General features: G+C 40.9%; 1 protein-coding gene across 3 annotated transcripts in view; it reads right to left on the bottom strand.

Annotated features, from left to right (window-relative positions):
* Window positions 1-14,660, bottom strand: part of mindy4 (MINDY lysine 48 deubiquitinase 4) — a 173,345-nt gene that overhangs the window by 75,679 nt on the left and 83,006 nt on the right. For all 3 annotated transcript variants that reach the window (XM_048616068.1, XM_048616073.1, XM_048616079.1), the window contains 4 exons: window positions 12,845-12,936; window positions 11,678-11,779; window positions 10,807-10,870; window positions 6,238-6,303 (listed from right to left, as the gene is read on the bottom strand). In XM_048616068.1, the coding sequence (XP_048472025.1) occupies window positions 6,238-6,303; window positions 10,807-10,870; window positions 11,678-11,779; window positions 12,845-12,936 (324 nt within the window). The remainder of the gene's footprint in view (window positions 1-6,237; window positions 6,304-10,806; window positions 10,871-11,677; window positions 11,780-12,844; window positions 12,937-14,660) is intronic.

The following is a 14,660-nucleotide window of genomic DNA, read 5'->3' as shown; positions in this document are numbered from 1 at the left end:
AACTGCCATCCTTACCTGGTCTGGCCTGCATGTAAGTCCAGACCCACAGCAACGTGGTTGACTCTGAACTGCCCTCTGGGCAATTAGAGATGGGCAATAAATGCTGGCCAAGCCAGTGATGCCCTCATCCCATGAATGAATAAAGAAAATAAATATACTAATGTCTCAGGGTAAAAAAGTGAATGTACTGTATCAAAATTTGCAGATAACACAAAAATAGATAGAAAGGCAAGCTGTAAGAAGGATATGATTCATTTACAAAGAGATGTTGATAGTTTATGCAAGTAGGCAAAAATAAAGCAAATGGAGTAAAATATGGAAAATGCAAAAGAACAACATTATTTTAGTAGAGAAAAACTGCAGAAAGCTTTACACAAAGGGACTTCAGGATATTGTGCACGAAACACAGAAAGCTAGCACACAGGTACAGCAGGCAATGAAGAAAACTAATAGAATGTTGTCCCTTATTTCAAGGGGTTTGGCATATAGGAGTACAGAAGTCTTACTGCAAGTGTACAGGGTTCTAGAGAGACCACATCTGGAGTACTGAGGATAGTTTTCGTCTCTTATTTAATAAAAGGTATAATTTCATTGGAGGCAATTCAGAGAAGGTTCTCTAGGATGTCCTCAGTATACAGGGATTGGCTTATGAGCAAAGACTAAACAAGTCGGAACTCTACTTACTGGAGTTTAGAAGAATGGAAGGTGATTCCGTTGGAACGTTTAGGATTCTTATGGGGTTTGACAGGGAAAATGCTAAGAAGCTGTTACCCCTCACAGGAAAGTTGAGGACCAGAGGCCATAGTCTCAGAATACAACCGCTCAAATGTATGATTGAGAGGAGGAAGAATTTCTATTCTAAGGGTTGAAAATCTTCGGAACTCCTTGCCCTAATAGCTCTCAATGGCAAAGTCTTTGCGTAGATTAAAGGCTGAGGTCGATAGATTCTTGATCAGTAGGAGAATCAAGGGTAATGGAGAAAATGCAGGAAAGTGGACATGAGGAGTGTCGGATCAGCCACGATCCTACTGACTGGTAGAGCAGGCTCAAGGGGCGGAACTGTCTACTCTTCGTATTTCTTATGGCACTATAGTAATGCAATGAACAGTCAGTAGAGTGATGCTGGGGCTAGGAAGTTACCAGAGGGAGAGAGAGTCAGAATCATACAGCACAGAAACAGACCCTTCTGTCCAACTCATCCGTGCCGACCAGGTTTCCCAAACTAAACTTAACTGATCCCATTGGCCTGTGTTTGACTCTTATCCCTCTAAACTTTTCCTATTCACATAGCTATCCAAATATCTTTTAAATGTTGTAACTGTACCTGGCTCTACCACTTGCTCTGACAATTCATTCCACATACGCACCACCGTCTGTGTTAAAAAGGTTTCTTCAGGTCCATTTTAAATCTTTCCTCTCTCACCTTAAACCTATGCCCTCTAGTTCTGAATTCTCCTACCCCTATTCACCTTATCTATGCCCCTCATGATTTTAAAAACTTTTAAGGTCATCCCTCAACCTCCAACATTCCAGGGATAGAAGTCCCAGCCTATCCAGCCGTTCCTCATAACTCAAACCCTCCAATTCCAGTAACATCCTTGTACATCTTTTCTGCATCCTTTCCAATTTAATAACACTCTTCCTATTGCAGGGCAACCATAACTGTATGCAGTACTCCAAAAGTGGCTTCACCAATCTCCTGTACAGCTGCAACATGACGTACAAATTCCTATACTCAATGCTCTAAAAACATTAGATGGAATATTTGAAACAGAGAAAGATTCAGAGGAAAGAATAAAGGACAGGGTATTGGATTGGTTTTCGGAATGTTGGACTGAATGACGACCTCCTGGGCTGTAGGTATTTTGGGTTATCTGCACCTTGAAGTGTAAAAGCTTTTCCTTAACAGGTCCTTGTAAACACTTCTAAGAACGGATATTGGGCAAGTACAATCAGGCAAGTAGCATTAAACATAGCCCAATGCTGGAAACAGAAAGAACATGCACACAGTGGCCTCTGTGCTCCACAAAGGATGTCACACACATCACCACAAATATTTGGCTCTCTCACTGTTTACTCCAAACGTAATACTGCACAGTACTGTCCAGGCTTTGTGGGGGAGCTGCAGTTTCTTCCAGCAAATGCCTACACATTTAATTGCTCTCTGCATGATGCACTCTACAAACACCCCTTACTTCTCTTACCAGCACCAAAAGACCCACACAGAAAACAAAAGTCTGTAGCTGCTGGGGACCTGAAACAGACAATTAATACTGAAAAAGTTCAACCTAATCAATAATTCTGAGAAATAAAGTTAAGAACTTGCATTTATATCACACCTTTAATGCACAACAAATCCAAGGCACTTGTTAGTTCTGTGGTCAGACAAAATTAAGATCAGTGGTCGACAGCTTGGTCAAAAGTACTCTTTGAGGAGTAGCTTAAAGGAGAAGGAGAGATGGAGGCACAAAGCAGTTTGACAAAGAAATTCTGAAGTTAAACATAGCTGAATGCAGGATCATCAACAGCAGATCAAAGAGAAGGTATTGCACAAGACCAGTGAATTTTTGGAAGGTTGAGAAGTCAGAGCCATAGAGTCATACAGACTCTTTGGTCCAACCAGTCCATACCGACTGTAATCCCAAACTAAACAAGTTCCAACTGCCTGTGCTTGGTCCATATCCCTCCAAACATTTCCTATTCATGAATTTATCCAATTGTCTTTTAAATGTTGTAACTGTACCTGCATCCACCACTTCTTCTGGAAGTTCATTCCACACACAAACCACTCTCTGCGCAAAAAAATTGCCCCTCATGTTGTTCTTAAATCTTTCTCCTCTCACCTTAAAAATATGCCCTTTAGTCTTGAAATTCCCACTCTGGGGAAAAGACATTTGCAATTCACCTCATCTATGCCCCTCATGACTTTATAAACCTCTGTAAGGTCACGTCTCAACCTACTACCCTTCAGTGAAACAAGTACCAGCCAATCCAGCCTCTACCCATAACTCAAACCCTGCATTTCCAGCAAGATCCTGGTTAATCTCTTCTGAAACCTCTCCAGCTTAGTAATATCCTTCCTACAACAGAGTGACCAGAATTCCACACAGTACCCCAGAAGAGGCCTCATCAACGTCCTGTACAACCTCAACGTAACATCCCAACTCCTGTACTCAAAGGTCTGAATAATGAAGGTAAGTGTGCTAAATGCCTTCTTAACAACAATATCTATATGTAATGCAAACTTCAAAGAATTATGTACCTGAACCCCTCGGTCTCTCTGTTGTATAACACTGCCCAAGGCCCTACTTTTAATTGTACAAATCTTGCCCATGTTTGTTTTACAAAAATGCAATACCTCACATTTATCCAAAATTAAACTCCATCTGCTACTCTTCAGCCCACTGACCCAATTAATCAATATCTTTTTGAAAACTTAAGTAACCTTCTTTACTGTCCACTACACCCACTAGTCTTGGTGTCATCCACAAACTTACTAACTATGCCTTAATACTCTCATCTAAATCATATATATAAATGACAAACAAAAGTAGACCTAGCATCAATCCTTGTGGAACACTGCTGGTAACGGGCCTCCGGTCCGAAAAGCAGCCCTCCACCGTCACTTTCTGTTCCTGCTGGGGGTTACAGAGAAGAGAAGGGGTGAAGTAGAGATTTAAAGAACTACAAATGTTACAAGCAAATATAGCTGAATCAGAACCAGTGTAAGTCAGCAAATGGTGTAGAAACCAGTGAGCAGGATTTGTAACGGGATGCAGTCATTTTAGATGAGCTTGAGTTTAATGTTTGGGTTCAGCGTGCAGTTCTGACGTGATGTCTATAAGTGTCTTTTATAAGTAGTATAGTGAGAATTTGGGGCCACTGTGTTCCTCTGAAAGCAAAGGCCAAAAGCAGCAAGTCCAGAGAACCCTGGATTTCTAGGGATAGCGAGAGTTTGATAAAGAACAAGAAGGAAGCATATACCAGGTATAGTACATTAAAAATGGGGGAAGTCCTTCAAAAGTATAGAGTGTAGGAGATTGCTTAATAAAGAAATTAGGAGGTCAAAGAAGGGTCACAAAATAGCATTGGCAGATAGGATCAAGGAAAAACTCAAAACAGAAGAACAGTACCAGGGGAAGAGTGGAACCTACTAGAAATCAAAGCAGCGAACTATGCTTGGAGCCAGTGGATGTGGGTGAGGTCTTAAATGAATACCTTATCTGTATTCAGAGAGGAGGAACACATTAATAATAAGGAGGATATTTTAGATATTTTAGCAGGTGAAAAGATTCATAAATCCCCAGAATCTGATGCAATGTGTGCCAATGTGTTATGGGAGGCAAAAAAGGAGATTGCTGGGTCTCTGGTGGAAATGTTTAACAATTCGCTGGCCACAGGTGAAGTGCCGGATGACTACAGGATAGTCAATGTGGTTCCTTTGTTCAAGGAGGGCAGCAGGGACAAGCCAGGTCATTACAGACCAGTTAGTCTGGCGTCAGTGGTAGGGAAATTATTGGACAAAATTCTAAGGGACTCGAGTAATCCACACGTGGAATGGCAGGGATTGATGAGGGATAGTCAGCGTGGATTTGTTTGAAGTAGATCTTGACTAATTTAATTGATTTTTTTGTTTGGAGAAAGGTTGCTAAATATATCGATAAGGTAGTGCAGTTGATGTGGTTTACATGGACTCCAGTAAGGCTTTTGACAAGGTGTCACATGGAACGCTGGTTCAAAAGGTAAGAGCCCATTGGATCCAATGCAAGTTAGCAAACTGGATCCAAAATTGGCTTACAAATAGGGGGCAAAGGATGATAGTGGATGGTTGTTTTTGTAATTGGAAGCTTGCAACCAGTGGTGTACCATTGGGTTTGGTGCTGGGACCCTTGCTGTTTATTATGAGCATTAATAACTTGGATGCGAATGTTGAAGGTATAATTAGTAAGTTTGCACATGACGTGAAAATTGGTGGAGGCGATCTCAGGCTACTGATATTGATCAGCTAGTAAATTGGGCAGAGCAACAGTAGATGGAATTTAATCCTGATAAGTGCATGGTGATGCATTTTGGGTCATCTAATAAGGGAAGGATATACCACAATGAATGGTAGGTCCCTAAGCAGTACTGAGGAACAAAGGGACTTTGATGTACAAGTCCATAGATCCCTGAAGGTGTCATCACAGATAGACAGGGTGATGAAGAAGGCATACAGGATGCTTGCCTTCATTAGCTGGGGTGCAGAATGTGGGAGCAAGGATGTCTGGTTACACCTTTATAGAGACTTGGTTAAGTTACAAAAATGGAATAACGTGTGCAGTTCTGTTCGCCATACTATCGGATCGAACTGGAGAGGATGCAGAGGAGATTCACCAGTGTTATCCCTGGGATGAAGAATCTCAGTTATGAGGAGAGACTGGATAAGGCTGAGATTGTTTTTTTCTTGGAGCACAGGAGGCTGAGGGAGAGATCTGACTTGAGGTACGGAACATTAATAGAGTCATACAGAAAGTGGATTGTCAGAATCTATTCCCCATGGCAGATGTGCCTAAGACCAGAGCGCACAAGTTTAAGGGGAGGAGCAAGTGGTTTAATCTGAAGAAAGATTTTTTGACATGGGTGATAGATATATGGAAACTGCTGCCTGAGAGGGAGGAGGAGGCAGATACTCTCAACATTTGAAAAGCATCTGGATAAACACTTGTTTTCCTCTGAGCAGAGGAGGTGCAGGGGGGGAATTGGTACAGACAGAGCAGATAGTGAGAATTTTCCCAATGAAAGATGTATGAAGTGTCTAAGACTAGAGTATGTAGTTTCAAGCAAGGAGTACTTGGTGTGGAGGCGACTGGAAGTTAAAAAAAAGTTTCACTCAGAAGGTAGTGGAAATATGGAACATGTTGCCTGAGAGGATGGTGGAAGCAGATAGTCTGTCAACGTTTAAGAAACATGTGGATGAGAACTTAAAATGCCAGAACATGGAAGGGTACTGGCCAAGTGCAGGTAAATGGGAATAGTGTTGTTCGGTGTTTGTTGTAAACATAGACATGGTGGGCCAAAGGGCCTGTTTCTATGCTGCATGACTCAGTGACTCCGAGGTTCACATCCTAATCCCGAAACCACCCCTTCTCAGAGAAATACACCAATGTGCCTGATGTGTATCTTTAGTAAGTGTTTTTTTGCTTCCATTTTCTTTCACGCGTTTGCTCAAACTAACAGAAGATACAGAGCAGCTCAAACCTGGCCAACATTTTGCTGAAGGAAAGTTGTCAGGTCCTGGAAGTTTGTCAGAGTGTTCAGTATAATCTGAAAGGGAATGTATTTCACTTATTAGTTCAAAACAAGTTACCATAAGGTTTAAATAAACCCTGTACATTAATTTTAAAAATCAGTCTTAGTCTTACACAGACTTACTCAGTGCTTAACTATAAAATTTTGCACAACCATAGGTTCTAATAATTGTTGAACTTGATGGCATTTTACACAAATCTACTCAAATAATTTACTTTTATATAACACCTTTAATATAGAAGGGAAAGAAGAGAAGGCAATGCAGTCCTTTGAGCCTGTTTTGCCATTTGATAAGATCAAGGCTGATCAGATAGTGGTCTCAACTTCAATAACATTTCACCAGACTTCCCAGGAATTTTGTTTTCTCCTTAGCGGATTTCTGAGGTCCGTGTGCTACAGCAACATCTGCAACAAGCAGTGAATGCTATGAACAGTTTAAGCACACTGACAGCCATTCGCGGACTCTCAGAGGACTCAGCCTTCTCTACGCTCCCAACAAGACAATTCCAAACATTGATGGTTCTCAGAGAAAAAATCTTCCCAATTTCTGTCTTAAATGAGAGATCCCTCATCTCAAAACTATGCCCACTAGTTCTAGATTACCCCATGCGAGGAAATATCATCTTAACCAGCGTTCTCTCTTACACTATATTGGATTGGTAGACCTCCAATATCCATTATGCAGCAGCAACATGCAGAAGTGGAAGTCAATGCAGTGTTTGTATCAGCATGGCAATCACTGTGCACGGACCTTTGGTATGGCAGTGAACAAGCACAGTCACACAACTTGGAGGAAACGCTGCTCTCAGTATCTAGCCTGTCAATCCTCCCCTGAATCTCATATGCTTCAATAAGGTCACCTCTCATTCTTCCAAAATCCAATAAGTACAGGTCCAACCTGCTCAACCATTTCTCTCTAAGAAGTAAGCTATTCAACCAATTTAGTTTGCTCCACCATTCAATGAGATCATGTCTGATCTGATAATTTCCAATTCACTTTCCTGCCTTTTTCTCATAACCCTTGATTCCTTTACTGATTAAAAATCTGTCTCAGACTTGAATATACTCAATGACTCAGCCTCAACAGTCCTCTGCGGTAAAGGATTCTACAGATTAACTACTCTCAGAGAAGAAATCCCTCCTTATGACTGTCTTAAGTGGACATCCCTTTATTCTGGGATTATGCTCTCTGGTCGTAGACTCTCCAACAAGGGAAAACAAGCTCTCTGCATCTACCCAGTAAAGTCCCTTAAGAATCTTGTATGTGTCAAGAAAGTCATTCTTCTAAATTCCAATGAATGCAAGCAAACCAACTCAACCTCTCCTCATAAGAAAATCTTTCCAAACATGTTATCAACCTGATTGATAGGGGTTGGTGTTTGAAACGCAATACAGATAAGGGATTTAAATGATCATGTTGGTAACTGGAAAAAGTAGGTTTAATTTTATGTTACAAGCTGTGGATTTGTGAGAACAGAGTGAGTGTGCACTCCTCCAGTCTCAGTTATTACAGTACCTTTAATGACATTACAGTGACAGGGAGTTTAGAGGTCAGGGAGCTTGCAAAGAAAGATGAAAGTTTAAAATTGAGGTGCTGCTTGTCTGTGAACCAATGTATTTACTGAGAACAGGTTTGTTAGCTGAATGAGATTTGAGGATGATGGCCTTGTCTTGTCACTGGACAAGTAATCCAGAAATGCAGATAAATAACTAGTCCCGTGTCTGAATCTCACCACAAGAGATTTGAATTAAATGTTTTTAAAGCTCTGGAATCAAAAGTCTAAAAATGACCATAAAACCCATAATGGATTGTCATAAAATCCATCTAGTTCACTAAAATCCTTGCATGGTCTGGCCTACATGATTCCCAACCTAATGCAATGATTCTTAACTACCTCCGAAATGGCTGAGCAAGCCACACAGTTCTATAAAACTGCCAGAAGGTCCCAAAAGGGATTGAAACTGGATCATCTGGCATCGACCTAGGCATCAGAAACAACAAGGGAAAATTCAGCTCTATCAACCTTGCAAAGAACTTCTTACTAAAATTTGGCAGCTAATGCCAAAATTGGGACAGGTGTCATAGACTAGTCAAACAACAGCCTGACATAGTCACACACATGGAATCATGCCTTGCAGACAATGTTCCAGACATCCATATCACCATCCCTGAGTGTGTCCTGGCCCAGCAACAGAACAGACCCAGCTACCTGTGCTGACATTGTCAGGGATCTATGGACTTGTACACCAAGGTCGCTTTGTTCCTCAGTAGGGACCTACCATTCATTGTGTACATCTTTCCCATTTTAGGCCTCCCAAGACACATCACCTCACACATATCAGCATTAAATTCCAATTACCAATGTTCAATTTACCAGCTGATCAATAGCCTAAGACCATCTTCCTCACTATCAACACCATCAATTTTCATGTCATCCGTAAACTTACTAATTATACCTTCTATATTCACATTCGTGTCATTAACACACACACACACACACACACACAACAGCATGGGTCCCAGATCGATCCCTGTAGTACAACGCTCATCACAGGCTTCCATTTCAATAGACAACTCTCCACCATCATCCTTTGCCTCCTATTTGCAAGCCAATTTTGGATCGAGTTTGCCAACTTGCCTTGGATCCCATGGACTCTTACTTTTTGGACCAGCTTTCCATGTGGGATCTTATCAAAAACCTTACTAATGCCCATTTAAACCATATCAACTGCACTACCCTCCGGTATAATTAGTCACCTTTTCAAAAAATTCAATTAAATTAGTCAGACAGGATCTCCCTTTACCAAATCTAAGCTGACAATCCCTGATCAATCCTGCCTTTACAAATGTTGATTCATCCTGTCCTTCAGAAATTTTACAATAATTTCCCTAACACTGACGTCAGACTAACTGGTCTGTAGTTACCTGGCCTGTCCATCCTGCCCTTCTTGAACCACATTAGCTATCCTCCAGTCACCTGGCACTTCACATGGCCAGTGAAGTGTTAAATATATCCACCAGAGACCCTTGCCTCCCATAGCAGCCTGGGATACATCTCATCAGGCCCTGGAAAGTTATGCACTTGTACGCCCACTAACACATCTAATGCCCCCTCCTTATTAATCATAAGGTGCACTAAAACCTCATCATGCCAACCGATATCCTCGGCTATGATGGCTTTCTCCTCTGCGAATACAGATGAGAAGCACTCAAGATCTCACCACATTGAATGCTCCATGGACAAGTTGCCCCCTTGATCTCCAATAGGTCCCACTCTTTTCCTGGTAATCCACTTACTTTTAATATACTTGTAAAAAGCTTTGGAGTTTTCCTTGATCCCATTTGCCAAAGATATTTCAAGGACCTTCTCTGCCCTCCTAATTTCCTTTATAAGCAACATCCTACACTCTTTATACACAGTGAATGTTTCCACAGTGACCAATTCTGAAGAAGAGTCATTTGACCCAAAACATTAATTCCACTTTCCCTCCACGGACGCTACCGGACTTGCTGAGTTTTTCCAGCAATTTCTGTTGTGTTTCTGATTTCCAGCATCTCCTTTTTTGTTTATTGCTAAGGAATAGGCTTGCAACTTTCTTTTTGCTATTTATGACAAGATCTTTCCAAATTATCTGGCATATATATAGCTTTCTTTACTTTTCTTAAAAGTGCACTGGTACTTGTGTGACTGTTCAGTGACTGTCCATCATGGTAACCAGATTGCAAAAATAAAACTTATGGTCTATGAAGCCAGGTTTCACTCTGGGATATGACTTGTCTAATATTACCATCAGATGAGACTATAACAGTAGACATAGCTCCTGCTACCAGATCTGTGCTATCAAACTCTAAATGTTGTATTAAACACAGGAAGAAAATAACTTGAAAATGTTCCTCTCAACAAGAAGGAAATACAATTATACAGAAAGAGGCCTCCTGAAAGAGCTATTTGGGCCATCCCATTTCTCTCCTCTTTCCAAATATCCCATAATTAGTTTTCCTTCATTCCCTTGCACTTACTTAAATCAGACAATTTCAATTCAACTTCCACTCTAAAGCACAAACTCCCGAACTGAGAGAGAGCACTGCATTGTTGTACGTGCTATCGCTTGGATGAGATATTAAATCAAGGTTCTACCTTTCTCAAGTAGATGAAATAGTTCTAATCACACCATTTTAAGGATCACCAGGGAAATTTTTCCTTGGTTTCCCAGCCAATATTTATACTTCAACCAATATCATTACGATGGAGACTTTGCTGTGTAGATACTTTACAACATAGGAAACACTTCAAATGAACCACAACAGCTCTAAAGCGCATTAGAACTTCTGGAAGTTGTGAAAGGCACCACATCAAGGCAAAGCTTTCTTGTTTATCTTTCTATCATCCAAATGCAGTTTGAAGCCTGCTATTGAATGTACTTCCATATCTCTTTCATATAGTAATTCAATATCATTGTAACACATCGTGTAAAGGAAGAACTTAAACCGTTTTCTATAAATATGGGAAAACGTACCGTCTCAATTGTCCCATCAGCTTTATATTTTCCTGCTGGGATAAACTGCTGTCTTCCTGTTGACCTGGAACAAAAAGAGTTAAAGTAGTAAAACAAGTGGTGCTGCAACACACTTCAGTGGAATGTCTCTTAATTCCTGCTGAGTTCTGCCAGTATTCCTGCACATTTCGAAATTGGGCCAACATATGCCCTGTCTAAAAGGATGAGTGTGTAACCAGCATTCCACAAATTTTCTGAAGAAGGGTCTAGGCCCGAAACGTCAGCCTTCCTGCTCCTCTAACGCTGCTTGGCCTGTTGTGTTCATCCAGCTCTACACCTTGTTATCTCAGATTCTCCAGCATCTGCAGTTCCTACTATCTCATTCCACAAATTATGAAGCTTTTCACCCTGCTCCATTTAGGTAGCATCTCATCACTTCATCACACTGTCTCCAAGTCCTTTACAGTTGCTTTTTTTGGAAAATCTGTTCCTTTTCAGAAAGGCCTCAGATTTAGGTATTGAAAATTTGCTCCCTTTCCTGAGGTCTAATTGATTGTGAACAGCAAGAGAACGTAACACTTCAATTTTACCCCTTCGTAATGACAATTATTCACAACTCAGACACCAGCCATTGCTCAGTTGGTAACATTCTAGATCAGGCCTCTATTTAATATTTCATCGAAAGAACAGTACAGCGCTCCCTTTTCACTGTATGTTGTTTTGTTGAACTGTTGGCATGGATTTTGTTCGCTGGACTGGGACTTGAACTCATTACTATTAACAACTGAGAATACTGTTTAGTGAGCACAGATGAATGGGCTTTCACCCTGGTGTACTGGTACCATCTTAAATCTCACCTCTATCTTTGATCCTGTATATAGTGTATACTTACAGAGCAACTACTGCTCTTCTCCTGTCCCCAGCACGCCATAATATGTCTGCAATGGCCAACGCGAGGCACTGTGATCGCTGAGCACTGGTTGGCTGCAGTTCCCTGCAGGTCAGAGGAAGGGGAGAAAAACAACAATTACTCCATAGCAACAACTTGTACATCCATAAAACACTTCTAAAACAAGCAAAAGTGTTTTTGAGGCCTTTCATATGCTTGTTAACAGACTAAATGTGGACACCAAGCCATGTAAGAGTAATGGGACAGGTGACTGAAAGTTTGGTTCATGAAGTAGGTTTTGAGTAGCACCTTAAAAGGATGAAAGGGGCAAGAGGGTTTCTTTTTCTTTATTCTTGTTTGGGAATTGGCAACACTTGCAAGACCAGCATTTGTAGTCCAACTCTAATTGCCCCTTGAACTGAGTGGTCTGCTTGGTTATTTAAGAGGCAATCACATTACTGTGGGTCTTCAGTCACATGTGGACAAAACCAGGTAAATTTCCTTCCATAAATGAAATTAGTGAACCAGATGAGTTCTTTTTCTCCCCCCACAACCAACAGTGGTTACATGATCGCCATCAGATTAGCCAGGTGAAATCCAGATTTTGTCTGACTTCAAATTTCATCATCTACCATGTTGAGATTTGAACCCAAGCTCCCAGAACATTAGCCTAGCGTTCTGGGTCGCTAGACTAGTGATATGTAGAGGCTTGGGATGGAAATTCCAGAGACAGATGGACAGGGTGAAATGCGAAAGGCTACATGAAGGTAAATAATTTTTTTTAGATGTTACTGAAAGCCAAGAGCATTCAAGCCAATGATTCATTCTGTCTTCGAGACCCCATGCATAGGCTACGTTGGCAATACTGATAGGGATAAATTACTTCAGGAAGAATGCCAGTGAGGTTTCAATTAAGCAGCATATAGCATTGGCCATCCTTCAAGTTTGGACATGGCAGATAAACATAGCCAGTTACTGCATGGTTACGAGCTCACATTTCAAGTGAAACAGTGCAATCTACACCTGGCCACAATTCCACAATTCTTGATGCTTTGGTAAATGAATTTGGGGTGTATTACTTGACGAACTGCACATCTGCATTAATGCCAGCATTTTTGAGCATTACATGTGATACGTGTTCCTGTTTAAAATGTACACACATGCACTTACATGGCCTCACTGCTACTGCTAGCTACGTCCTCAAAGATCAGCTTTTGCAAGACACAGGCCTGAATTGCAGCCAGAACTCCACAAGGACCACCCTGAAAAGATAACAGAACTGTTCAAATTGGTAAACCAGATGATACAATAGCACAGCACTGCAGTATTCCTGTCTAATAATTTTCTTAACCGAAAGGTATAGAAAATTTGCATTTATATATGCAGCATCTTTCATTACCTAAGCATATCAAAAAGCTTTTCACAGCCAAATAAATACTTGGAATGAAGTGCAGTTGCACTGTTCTAGTATAGGAAATATGTCAGTGAATTTAAGTTCCCACAAACATTTATGCGATAAAGGCCAGAGAACATGTTTCATGTGGTATTGATAAAATGATGAATATCGGTCAGGTTCACCAGGGAGTACATCCATGCTCTTCTTCAAGAAAGTAACATAGATCACCTGAGAAAGAGGGTTTAGGTCACTCTCAGAGACTTGAGTACAAAGTCCACGCTGATGCTCCAATGCAATACAGAAGGAGTGCTGCAGAATGAGGTACAGCAAGCAATGGCAATACAGAGGGGTATCAAGTGGCCCCTAACATTACTGAGTAACATACTGGCATTGTCAAGAAACAGTAGATAAGGGATGGTTATCTGGACCTAGTAATCAGGATCTGCTAGCAATCAACGTTCTTCAGCAATGTCAAAATGATCATCTCACCAAAGAGCTGAGATGAACATGATATCATGACTATCTGAATTCTAGATTAATGCTGCTAAAACCTTGAAGAGATAATTGGGATCTCAGCTCATTGTACTACTGGATATGTCAGATCCCAGAATGAAACCTGGCTTGAGAGGTTGCATTTTGCTTTTTCTCTTCTTTAACATGGAAATCTTTCACTACAGCATAAATGCACAAAGCTGCAGATTAGGTTTTATGAATAAAACTAGAGTTTATCACAGAAAAGAAAAATAAAACAAACCACATTATTGAAATACAACAGTTTGAATCATTTTAAATCACATGGCAAACCAAAATCCCATCTCCTATCCAACACCACCTGGCAGTTACTCAAAGGACAAAGAAACTTGCCTTCCCTATCAAAACTGGATATTTCACTGCATTTTTTTTTTTCGTCTGTTCCTGAGCTGTGAGCTGGGAATCGTTTCCTTGAATCCCCACATAACTGAGATCTTAGACTCTTGCAGTTGAATAATCATTTTGAACCTAACATTCCTGGTCTGGAAGTTTCACAAACTATACTTTTTCACCAAGGTAACTCATTCCCTTAACTGCTCTGAATAAACCCCTTTCTCTGAGAGAAACTAAATTCAGATACAACTTCAGTCAGGACTCTTCTGAACTGAATTTAAAAGCTTTCAATCAAATTAAAATAAAAATTGCTCAGCCTAGCTTCTACTAAACTCATGGCTTATTTTATTCATCTCCTTTCATAAACCCCAAAATATATACAAACTTTCATTAAGACCCCAAGAAGCCTTCAGTCATCTGCATTTAAAATCATAGTTCCAAGAAGATTCACAGTCTTTCATCACAACATGTTAGATATATCTGAGATAGTAGGAACTGCAGATGCTGGAGAATCCGAGACAACAAGGTGCAGGGCTGGATGAACACAGCAGGCCAAGCAGCATCATAGGAGCAGAGAGGCTGACGTTTCGGGCCTAGACCCTTCATCAGAAAAGGGGGAGGGGAAGGGGGTTTTGAAATAAATAGGGAGAGAGTGGGAGGCGGATAGAAGAGGGATAGAGGAGAGGATAGGTGGAGAGGAAACAAACAGGTCGAAGAGGTGGGGAT

The sequence above is a fragment of the Rhincodon typus genome, chromosome 2 (genome assembly GCF_021869965.1).
Source record: "Rhincodon typus isolate 14 chromosome 2, sRhiTyp1.1, whole genome shotgun sequence".
Classification (NCBI taxonomy): Eukaryota; Metazoa; Chordata; class Chondrichthyes; order Orectolobiformes; family Rhincodontidae; genus Rhincodon; species Rhincodon typus.
Note: the sequence above shows the minus strand (reverse complement) of the source record. Positions and strands in the feature narration are given on the sequence as shown.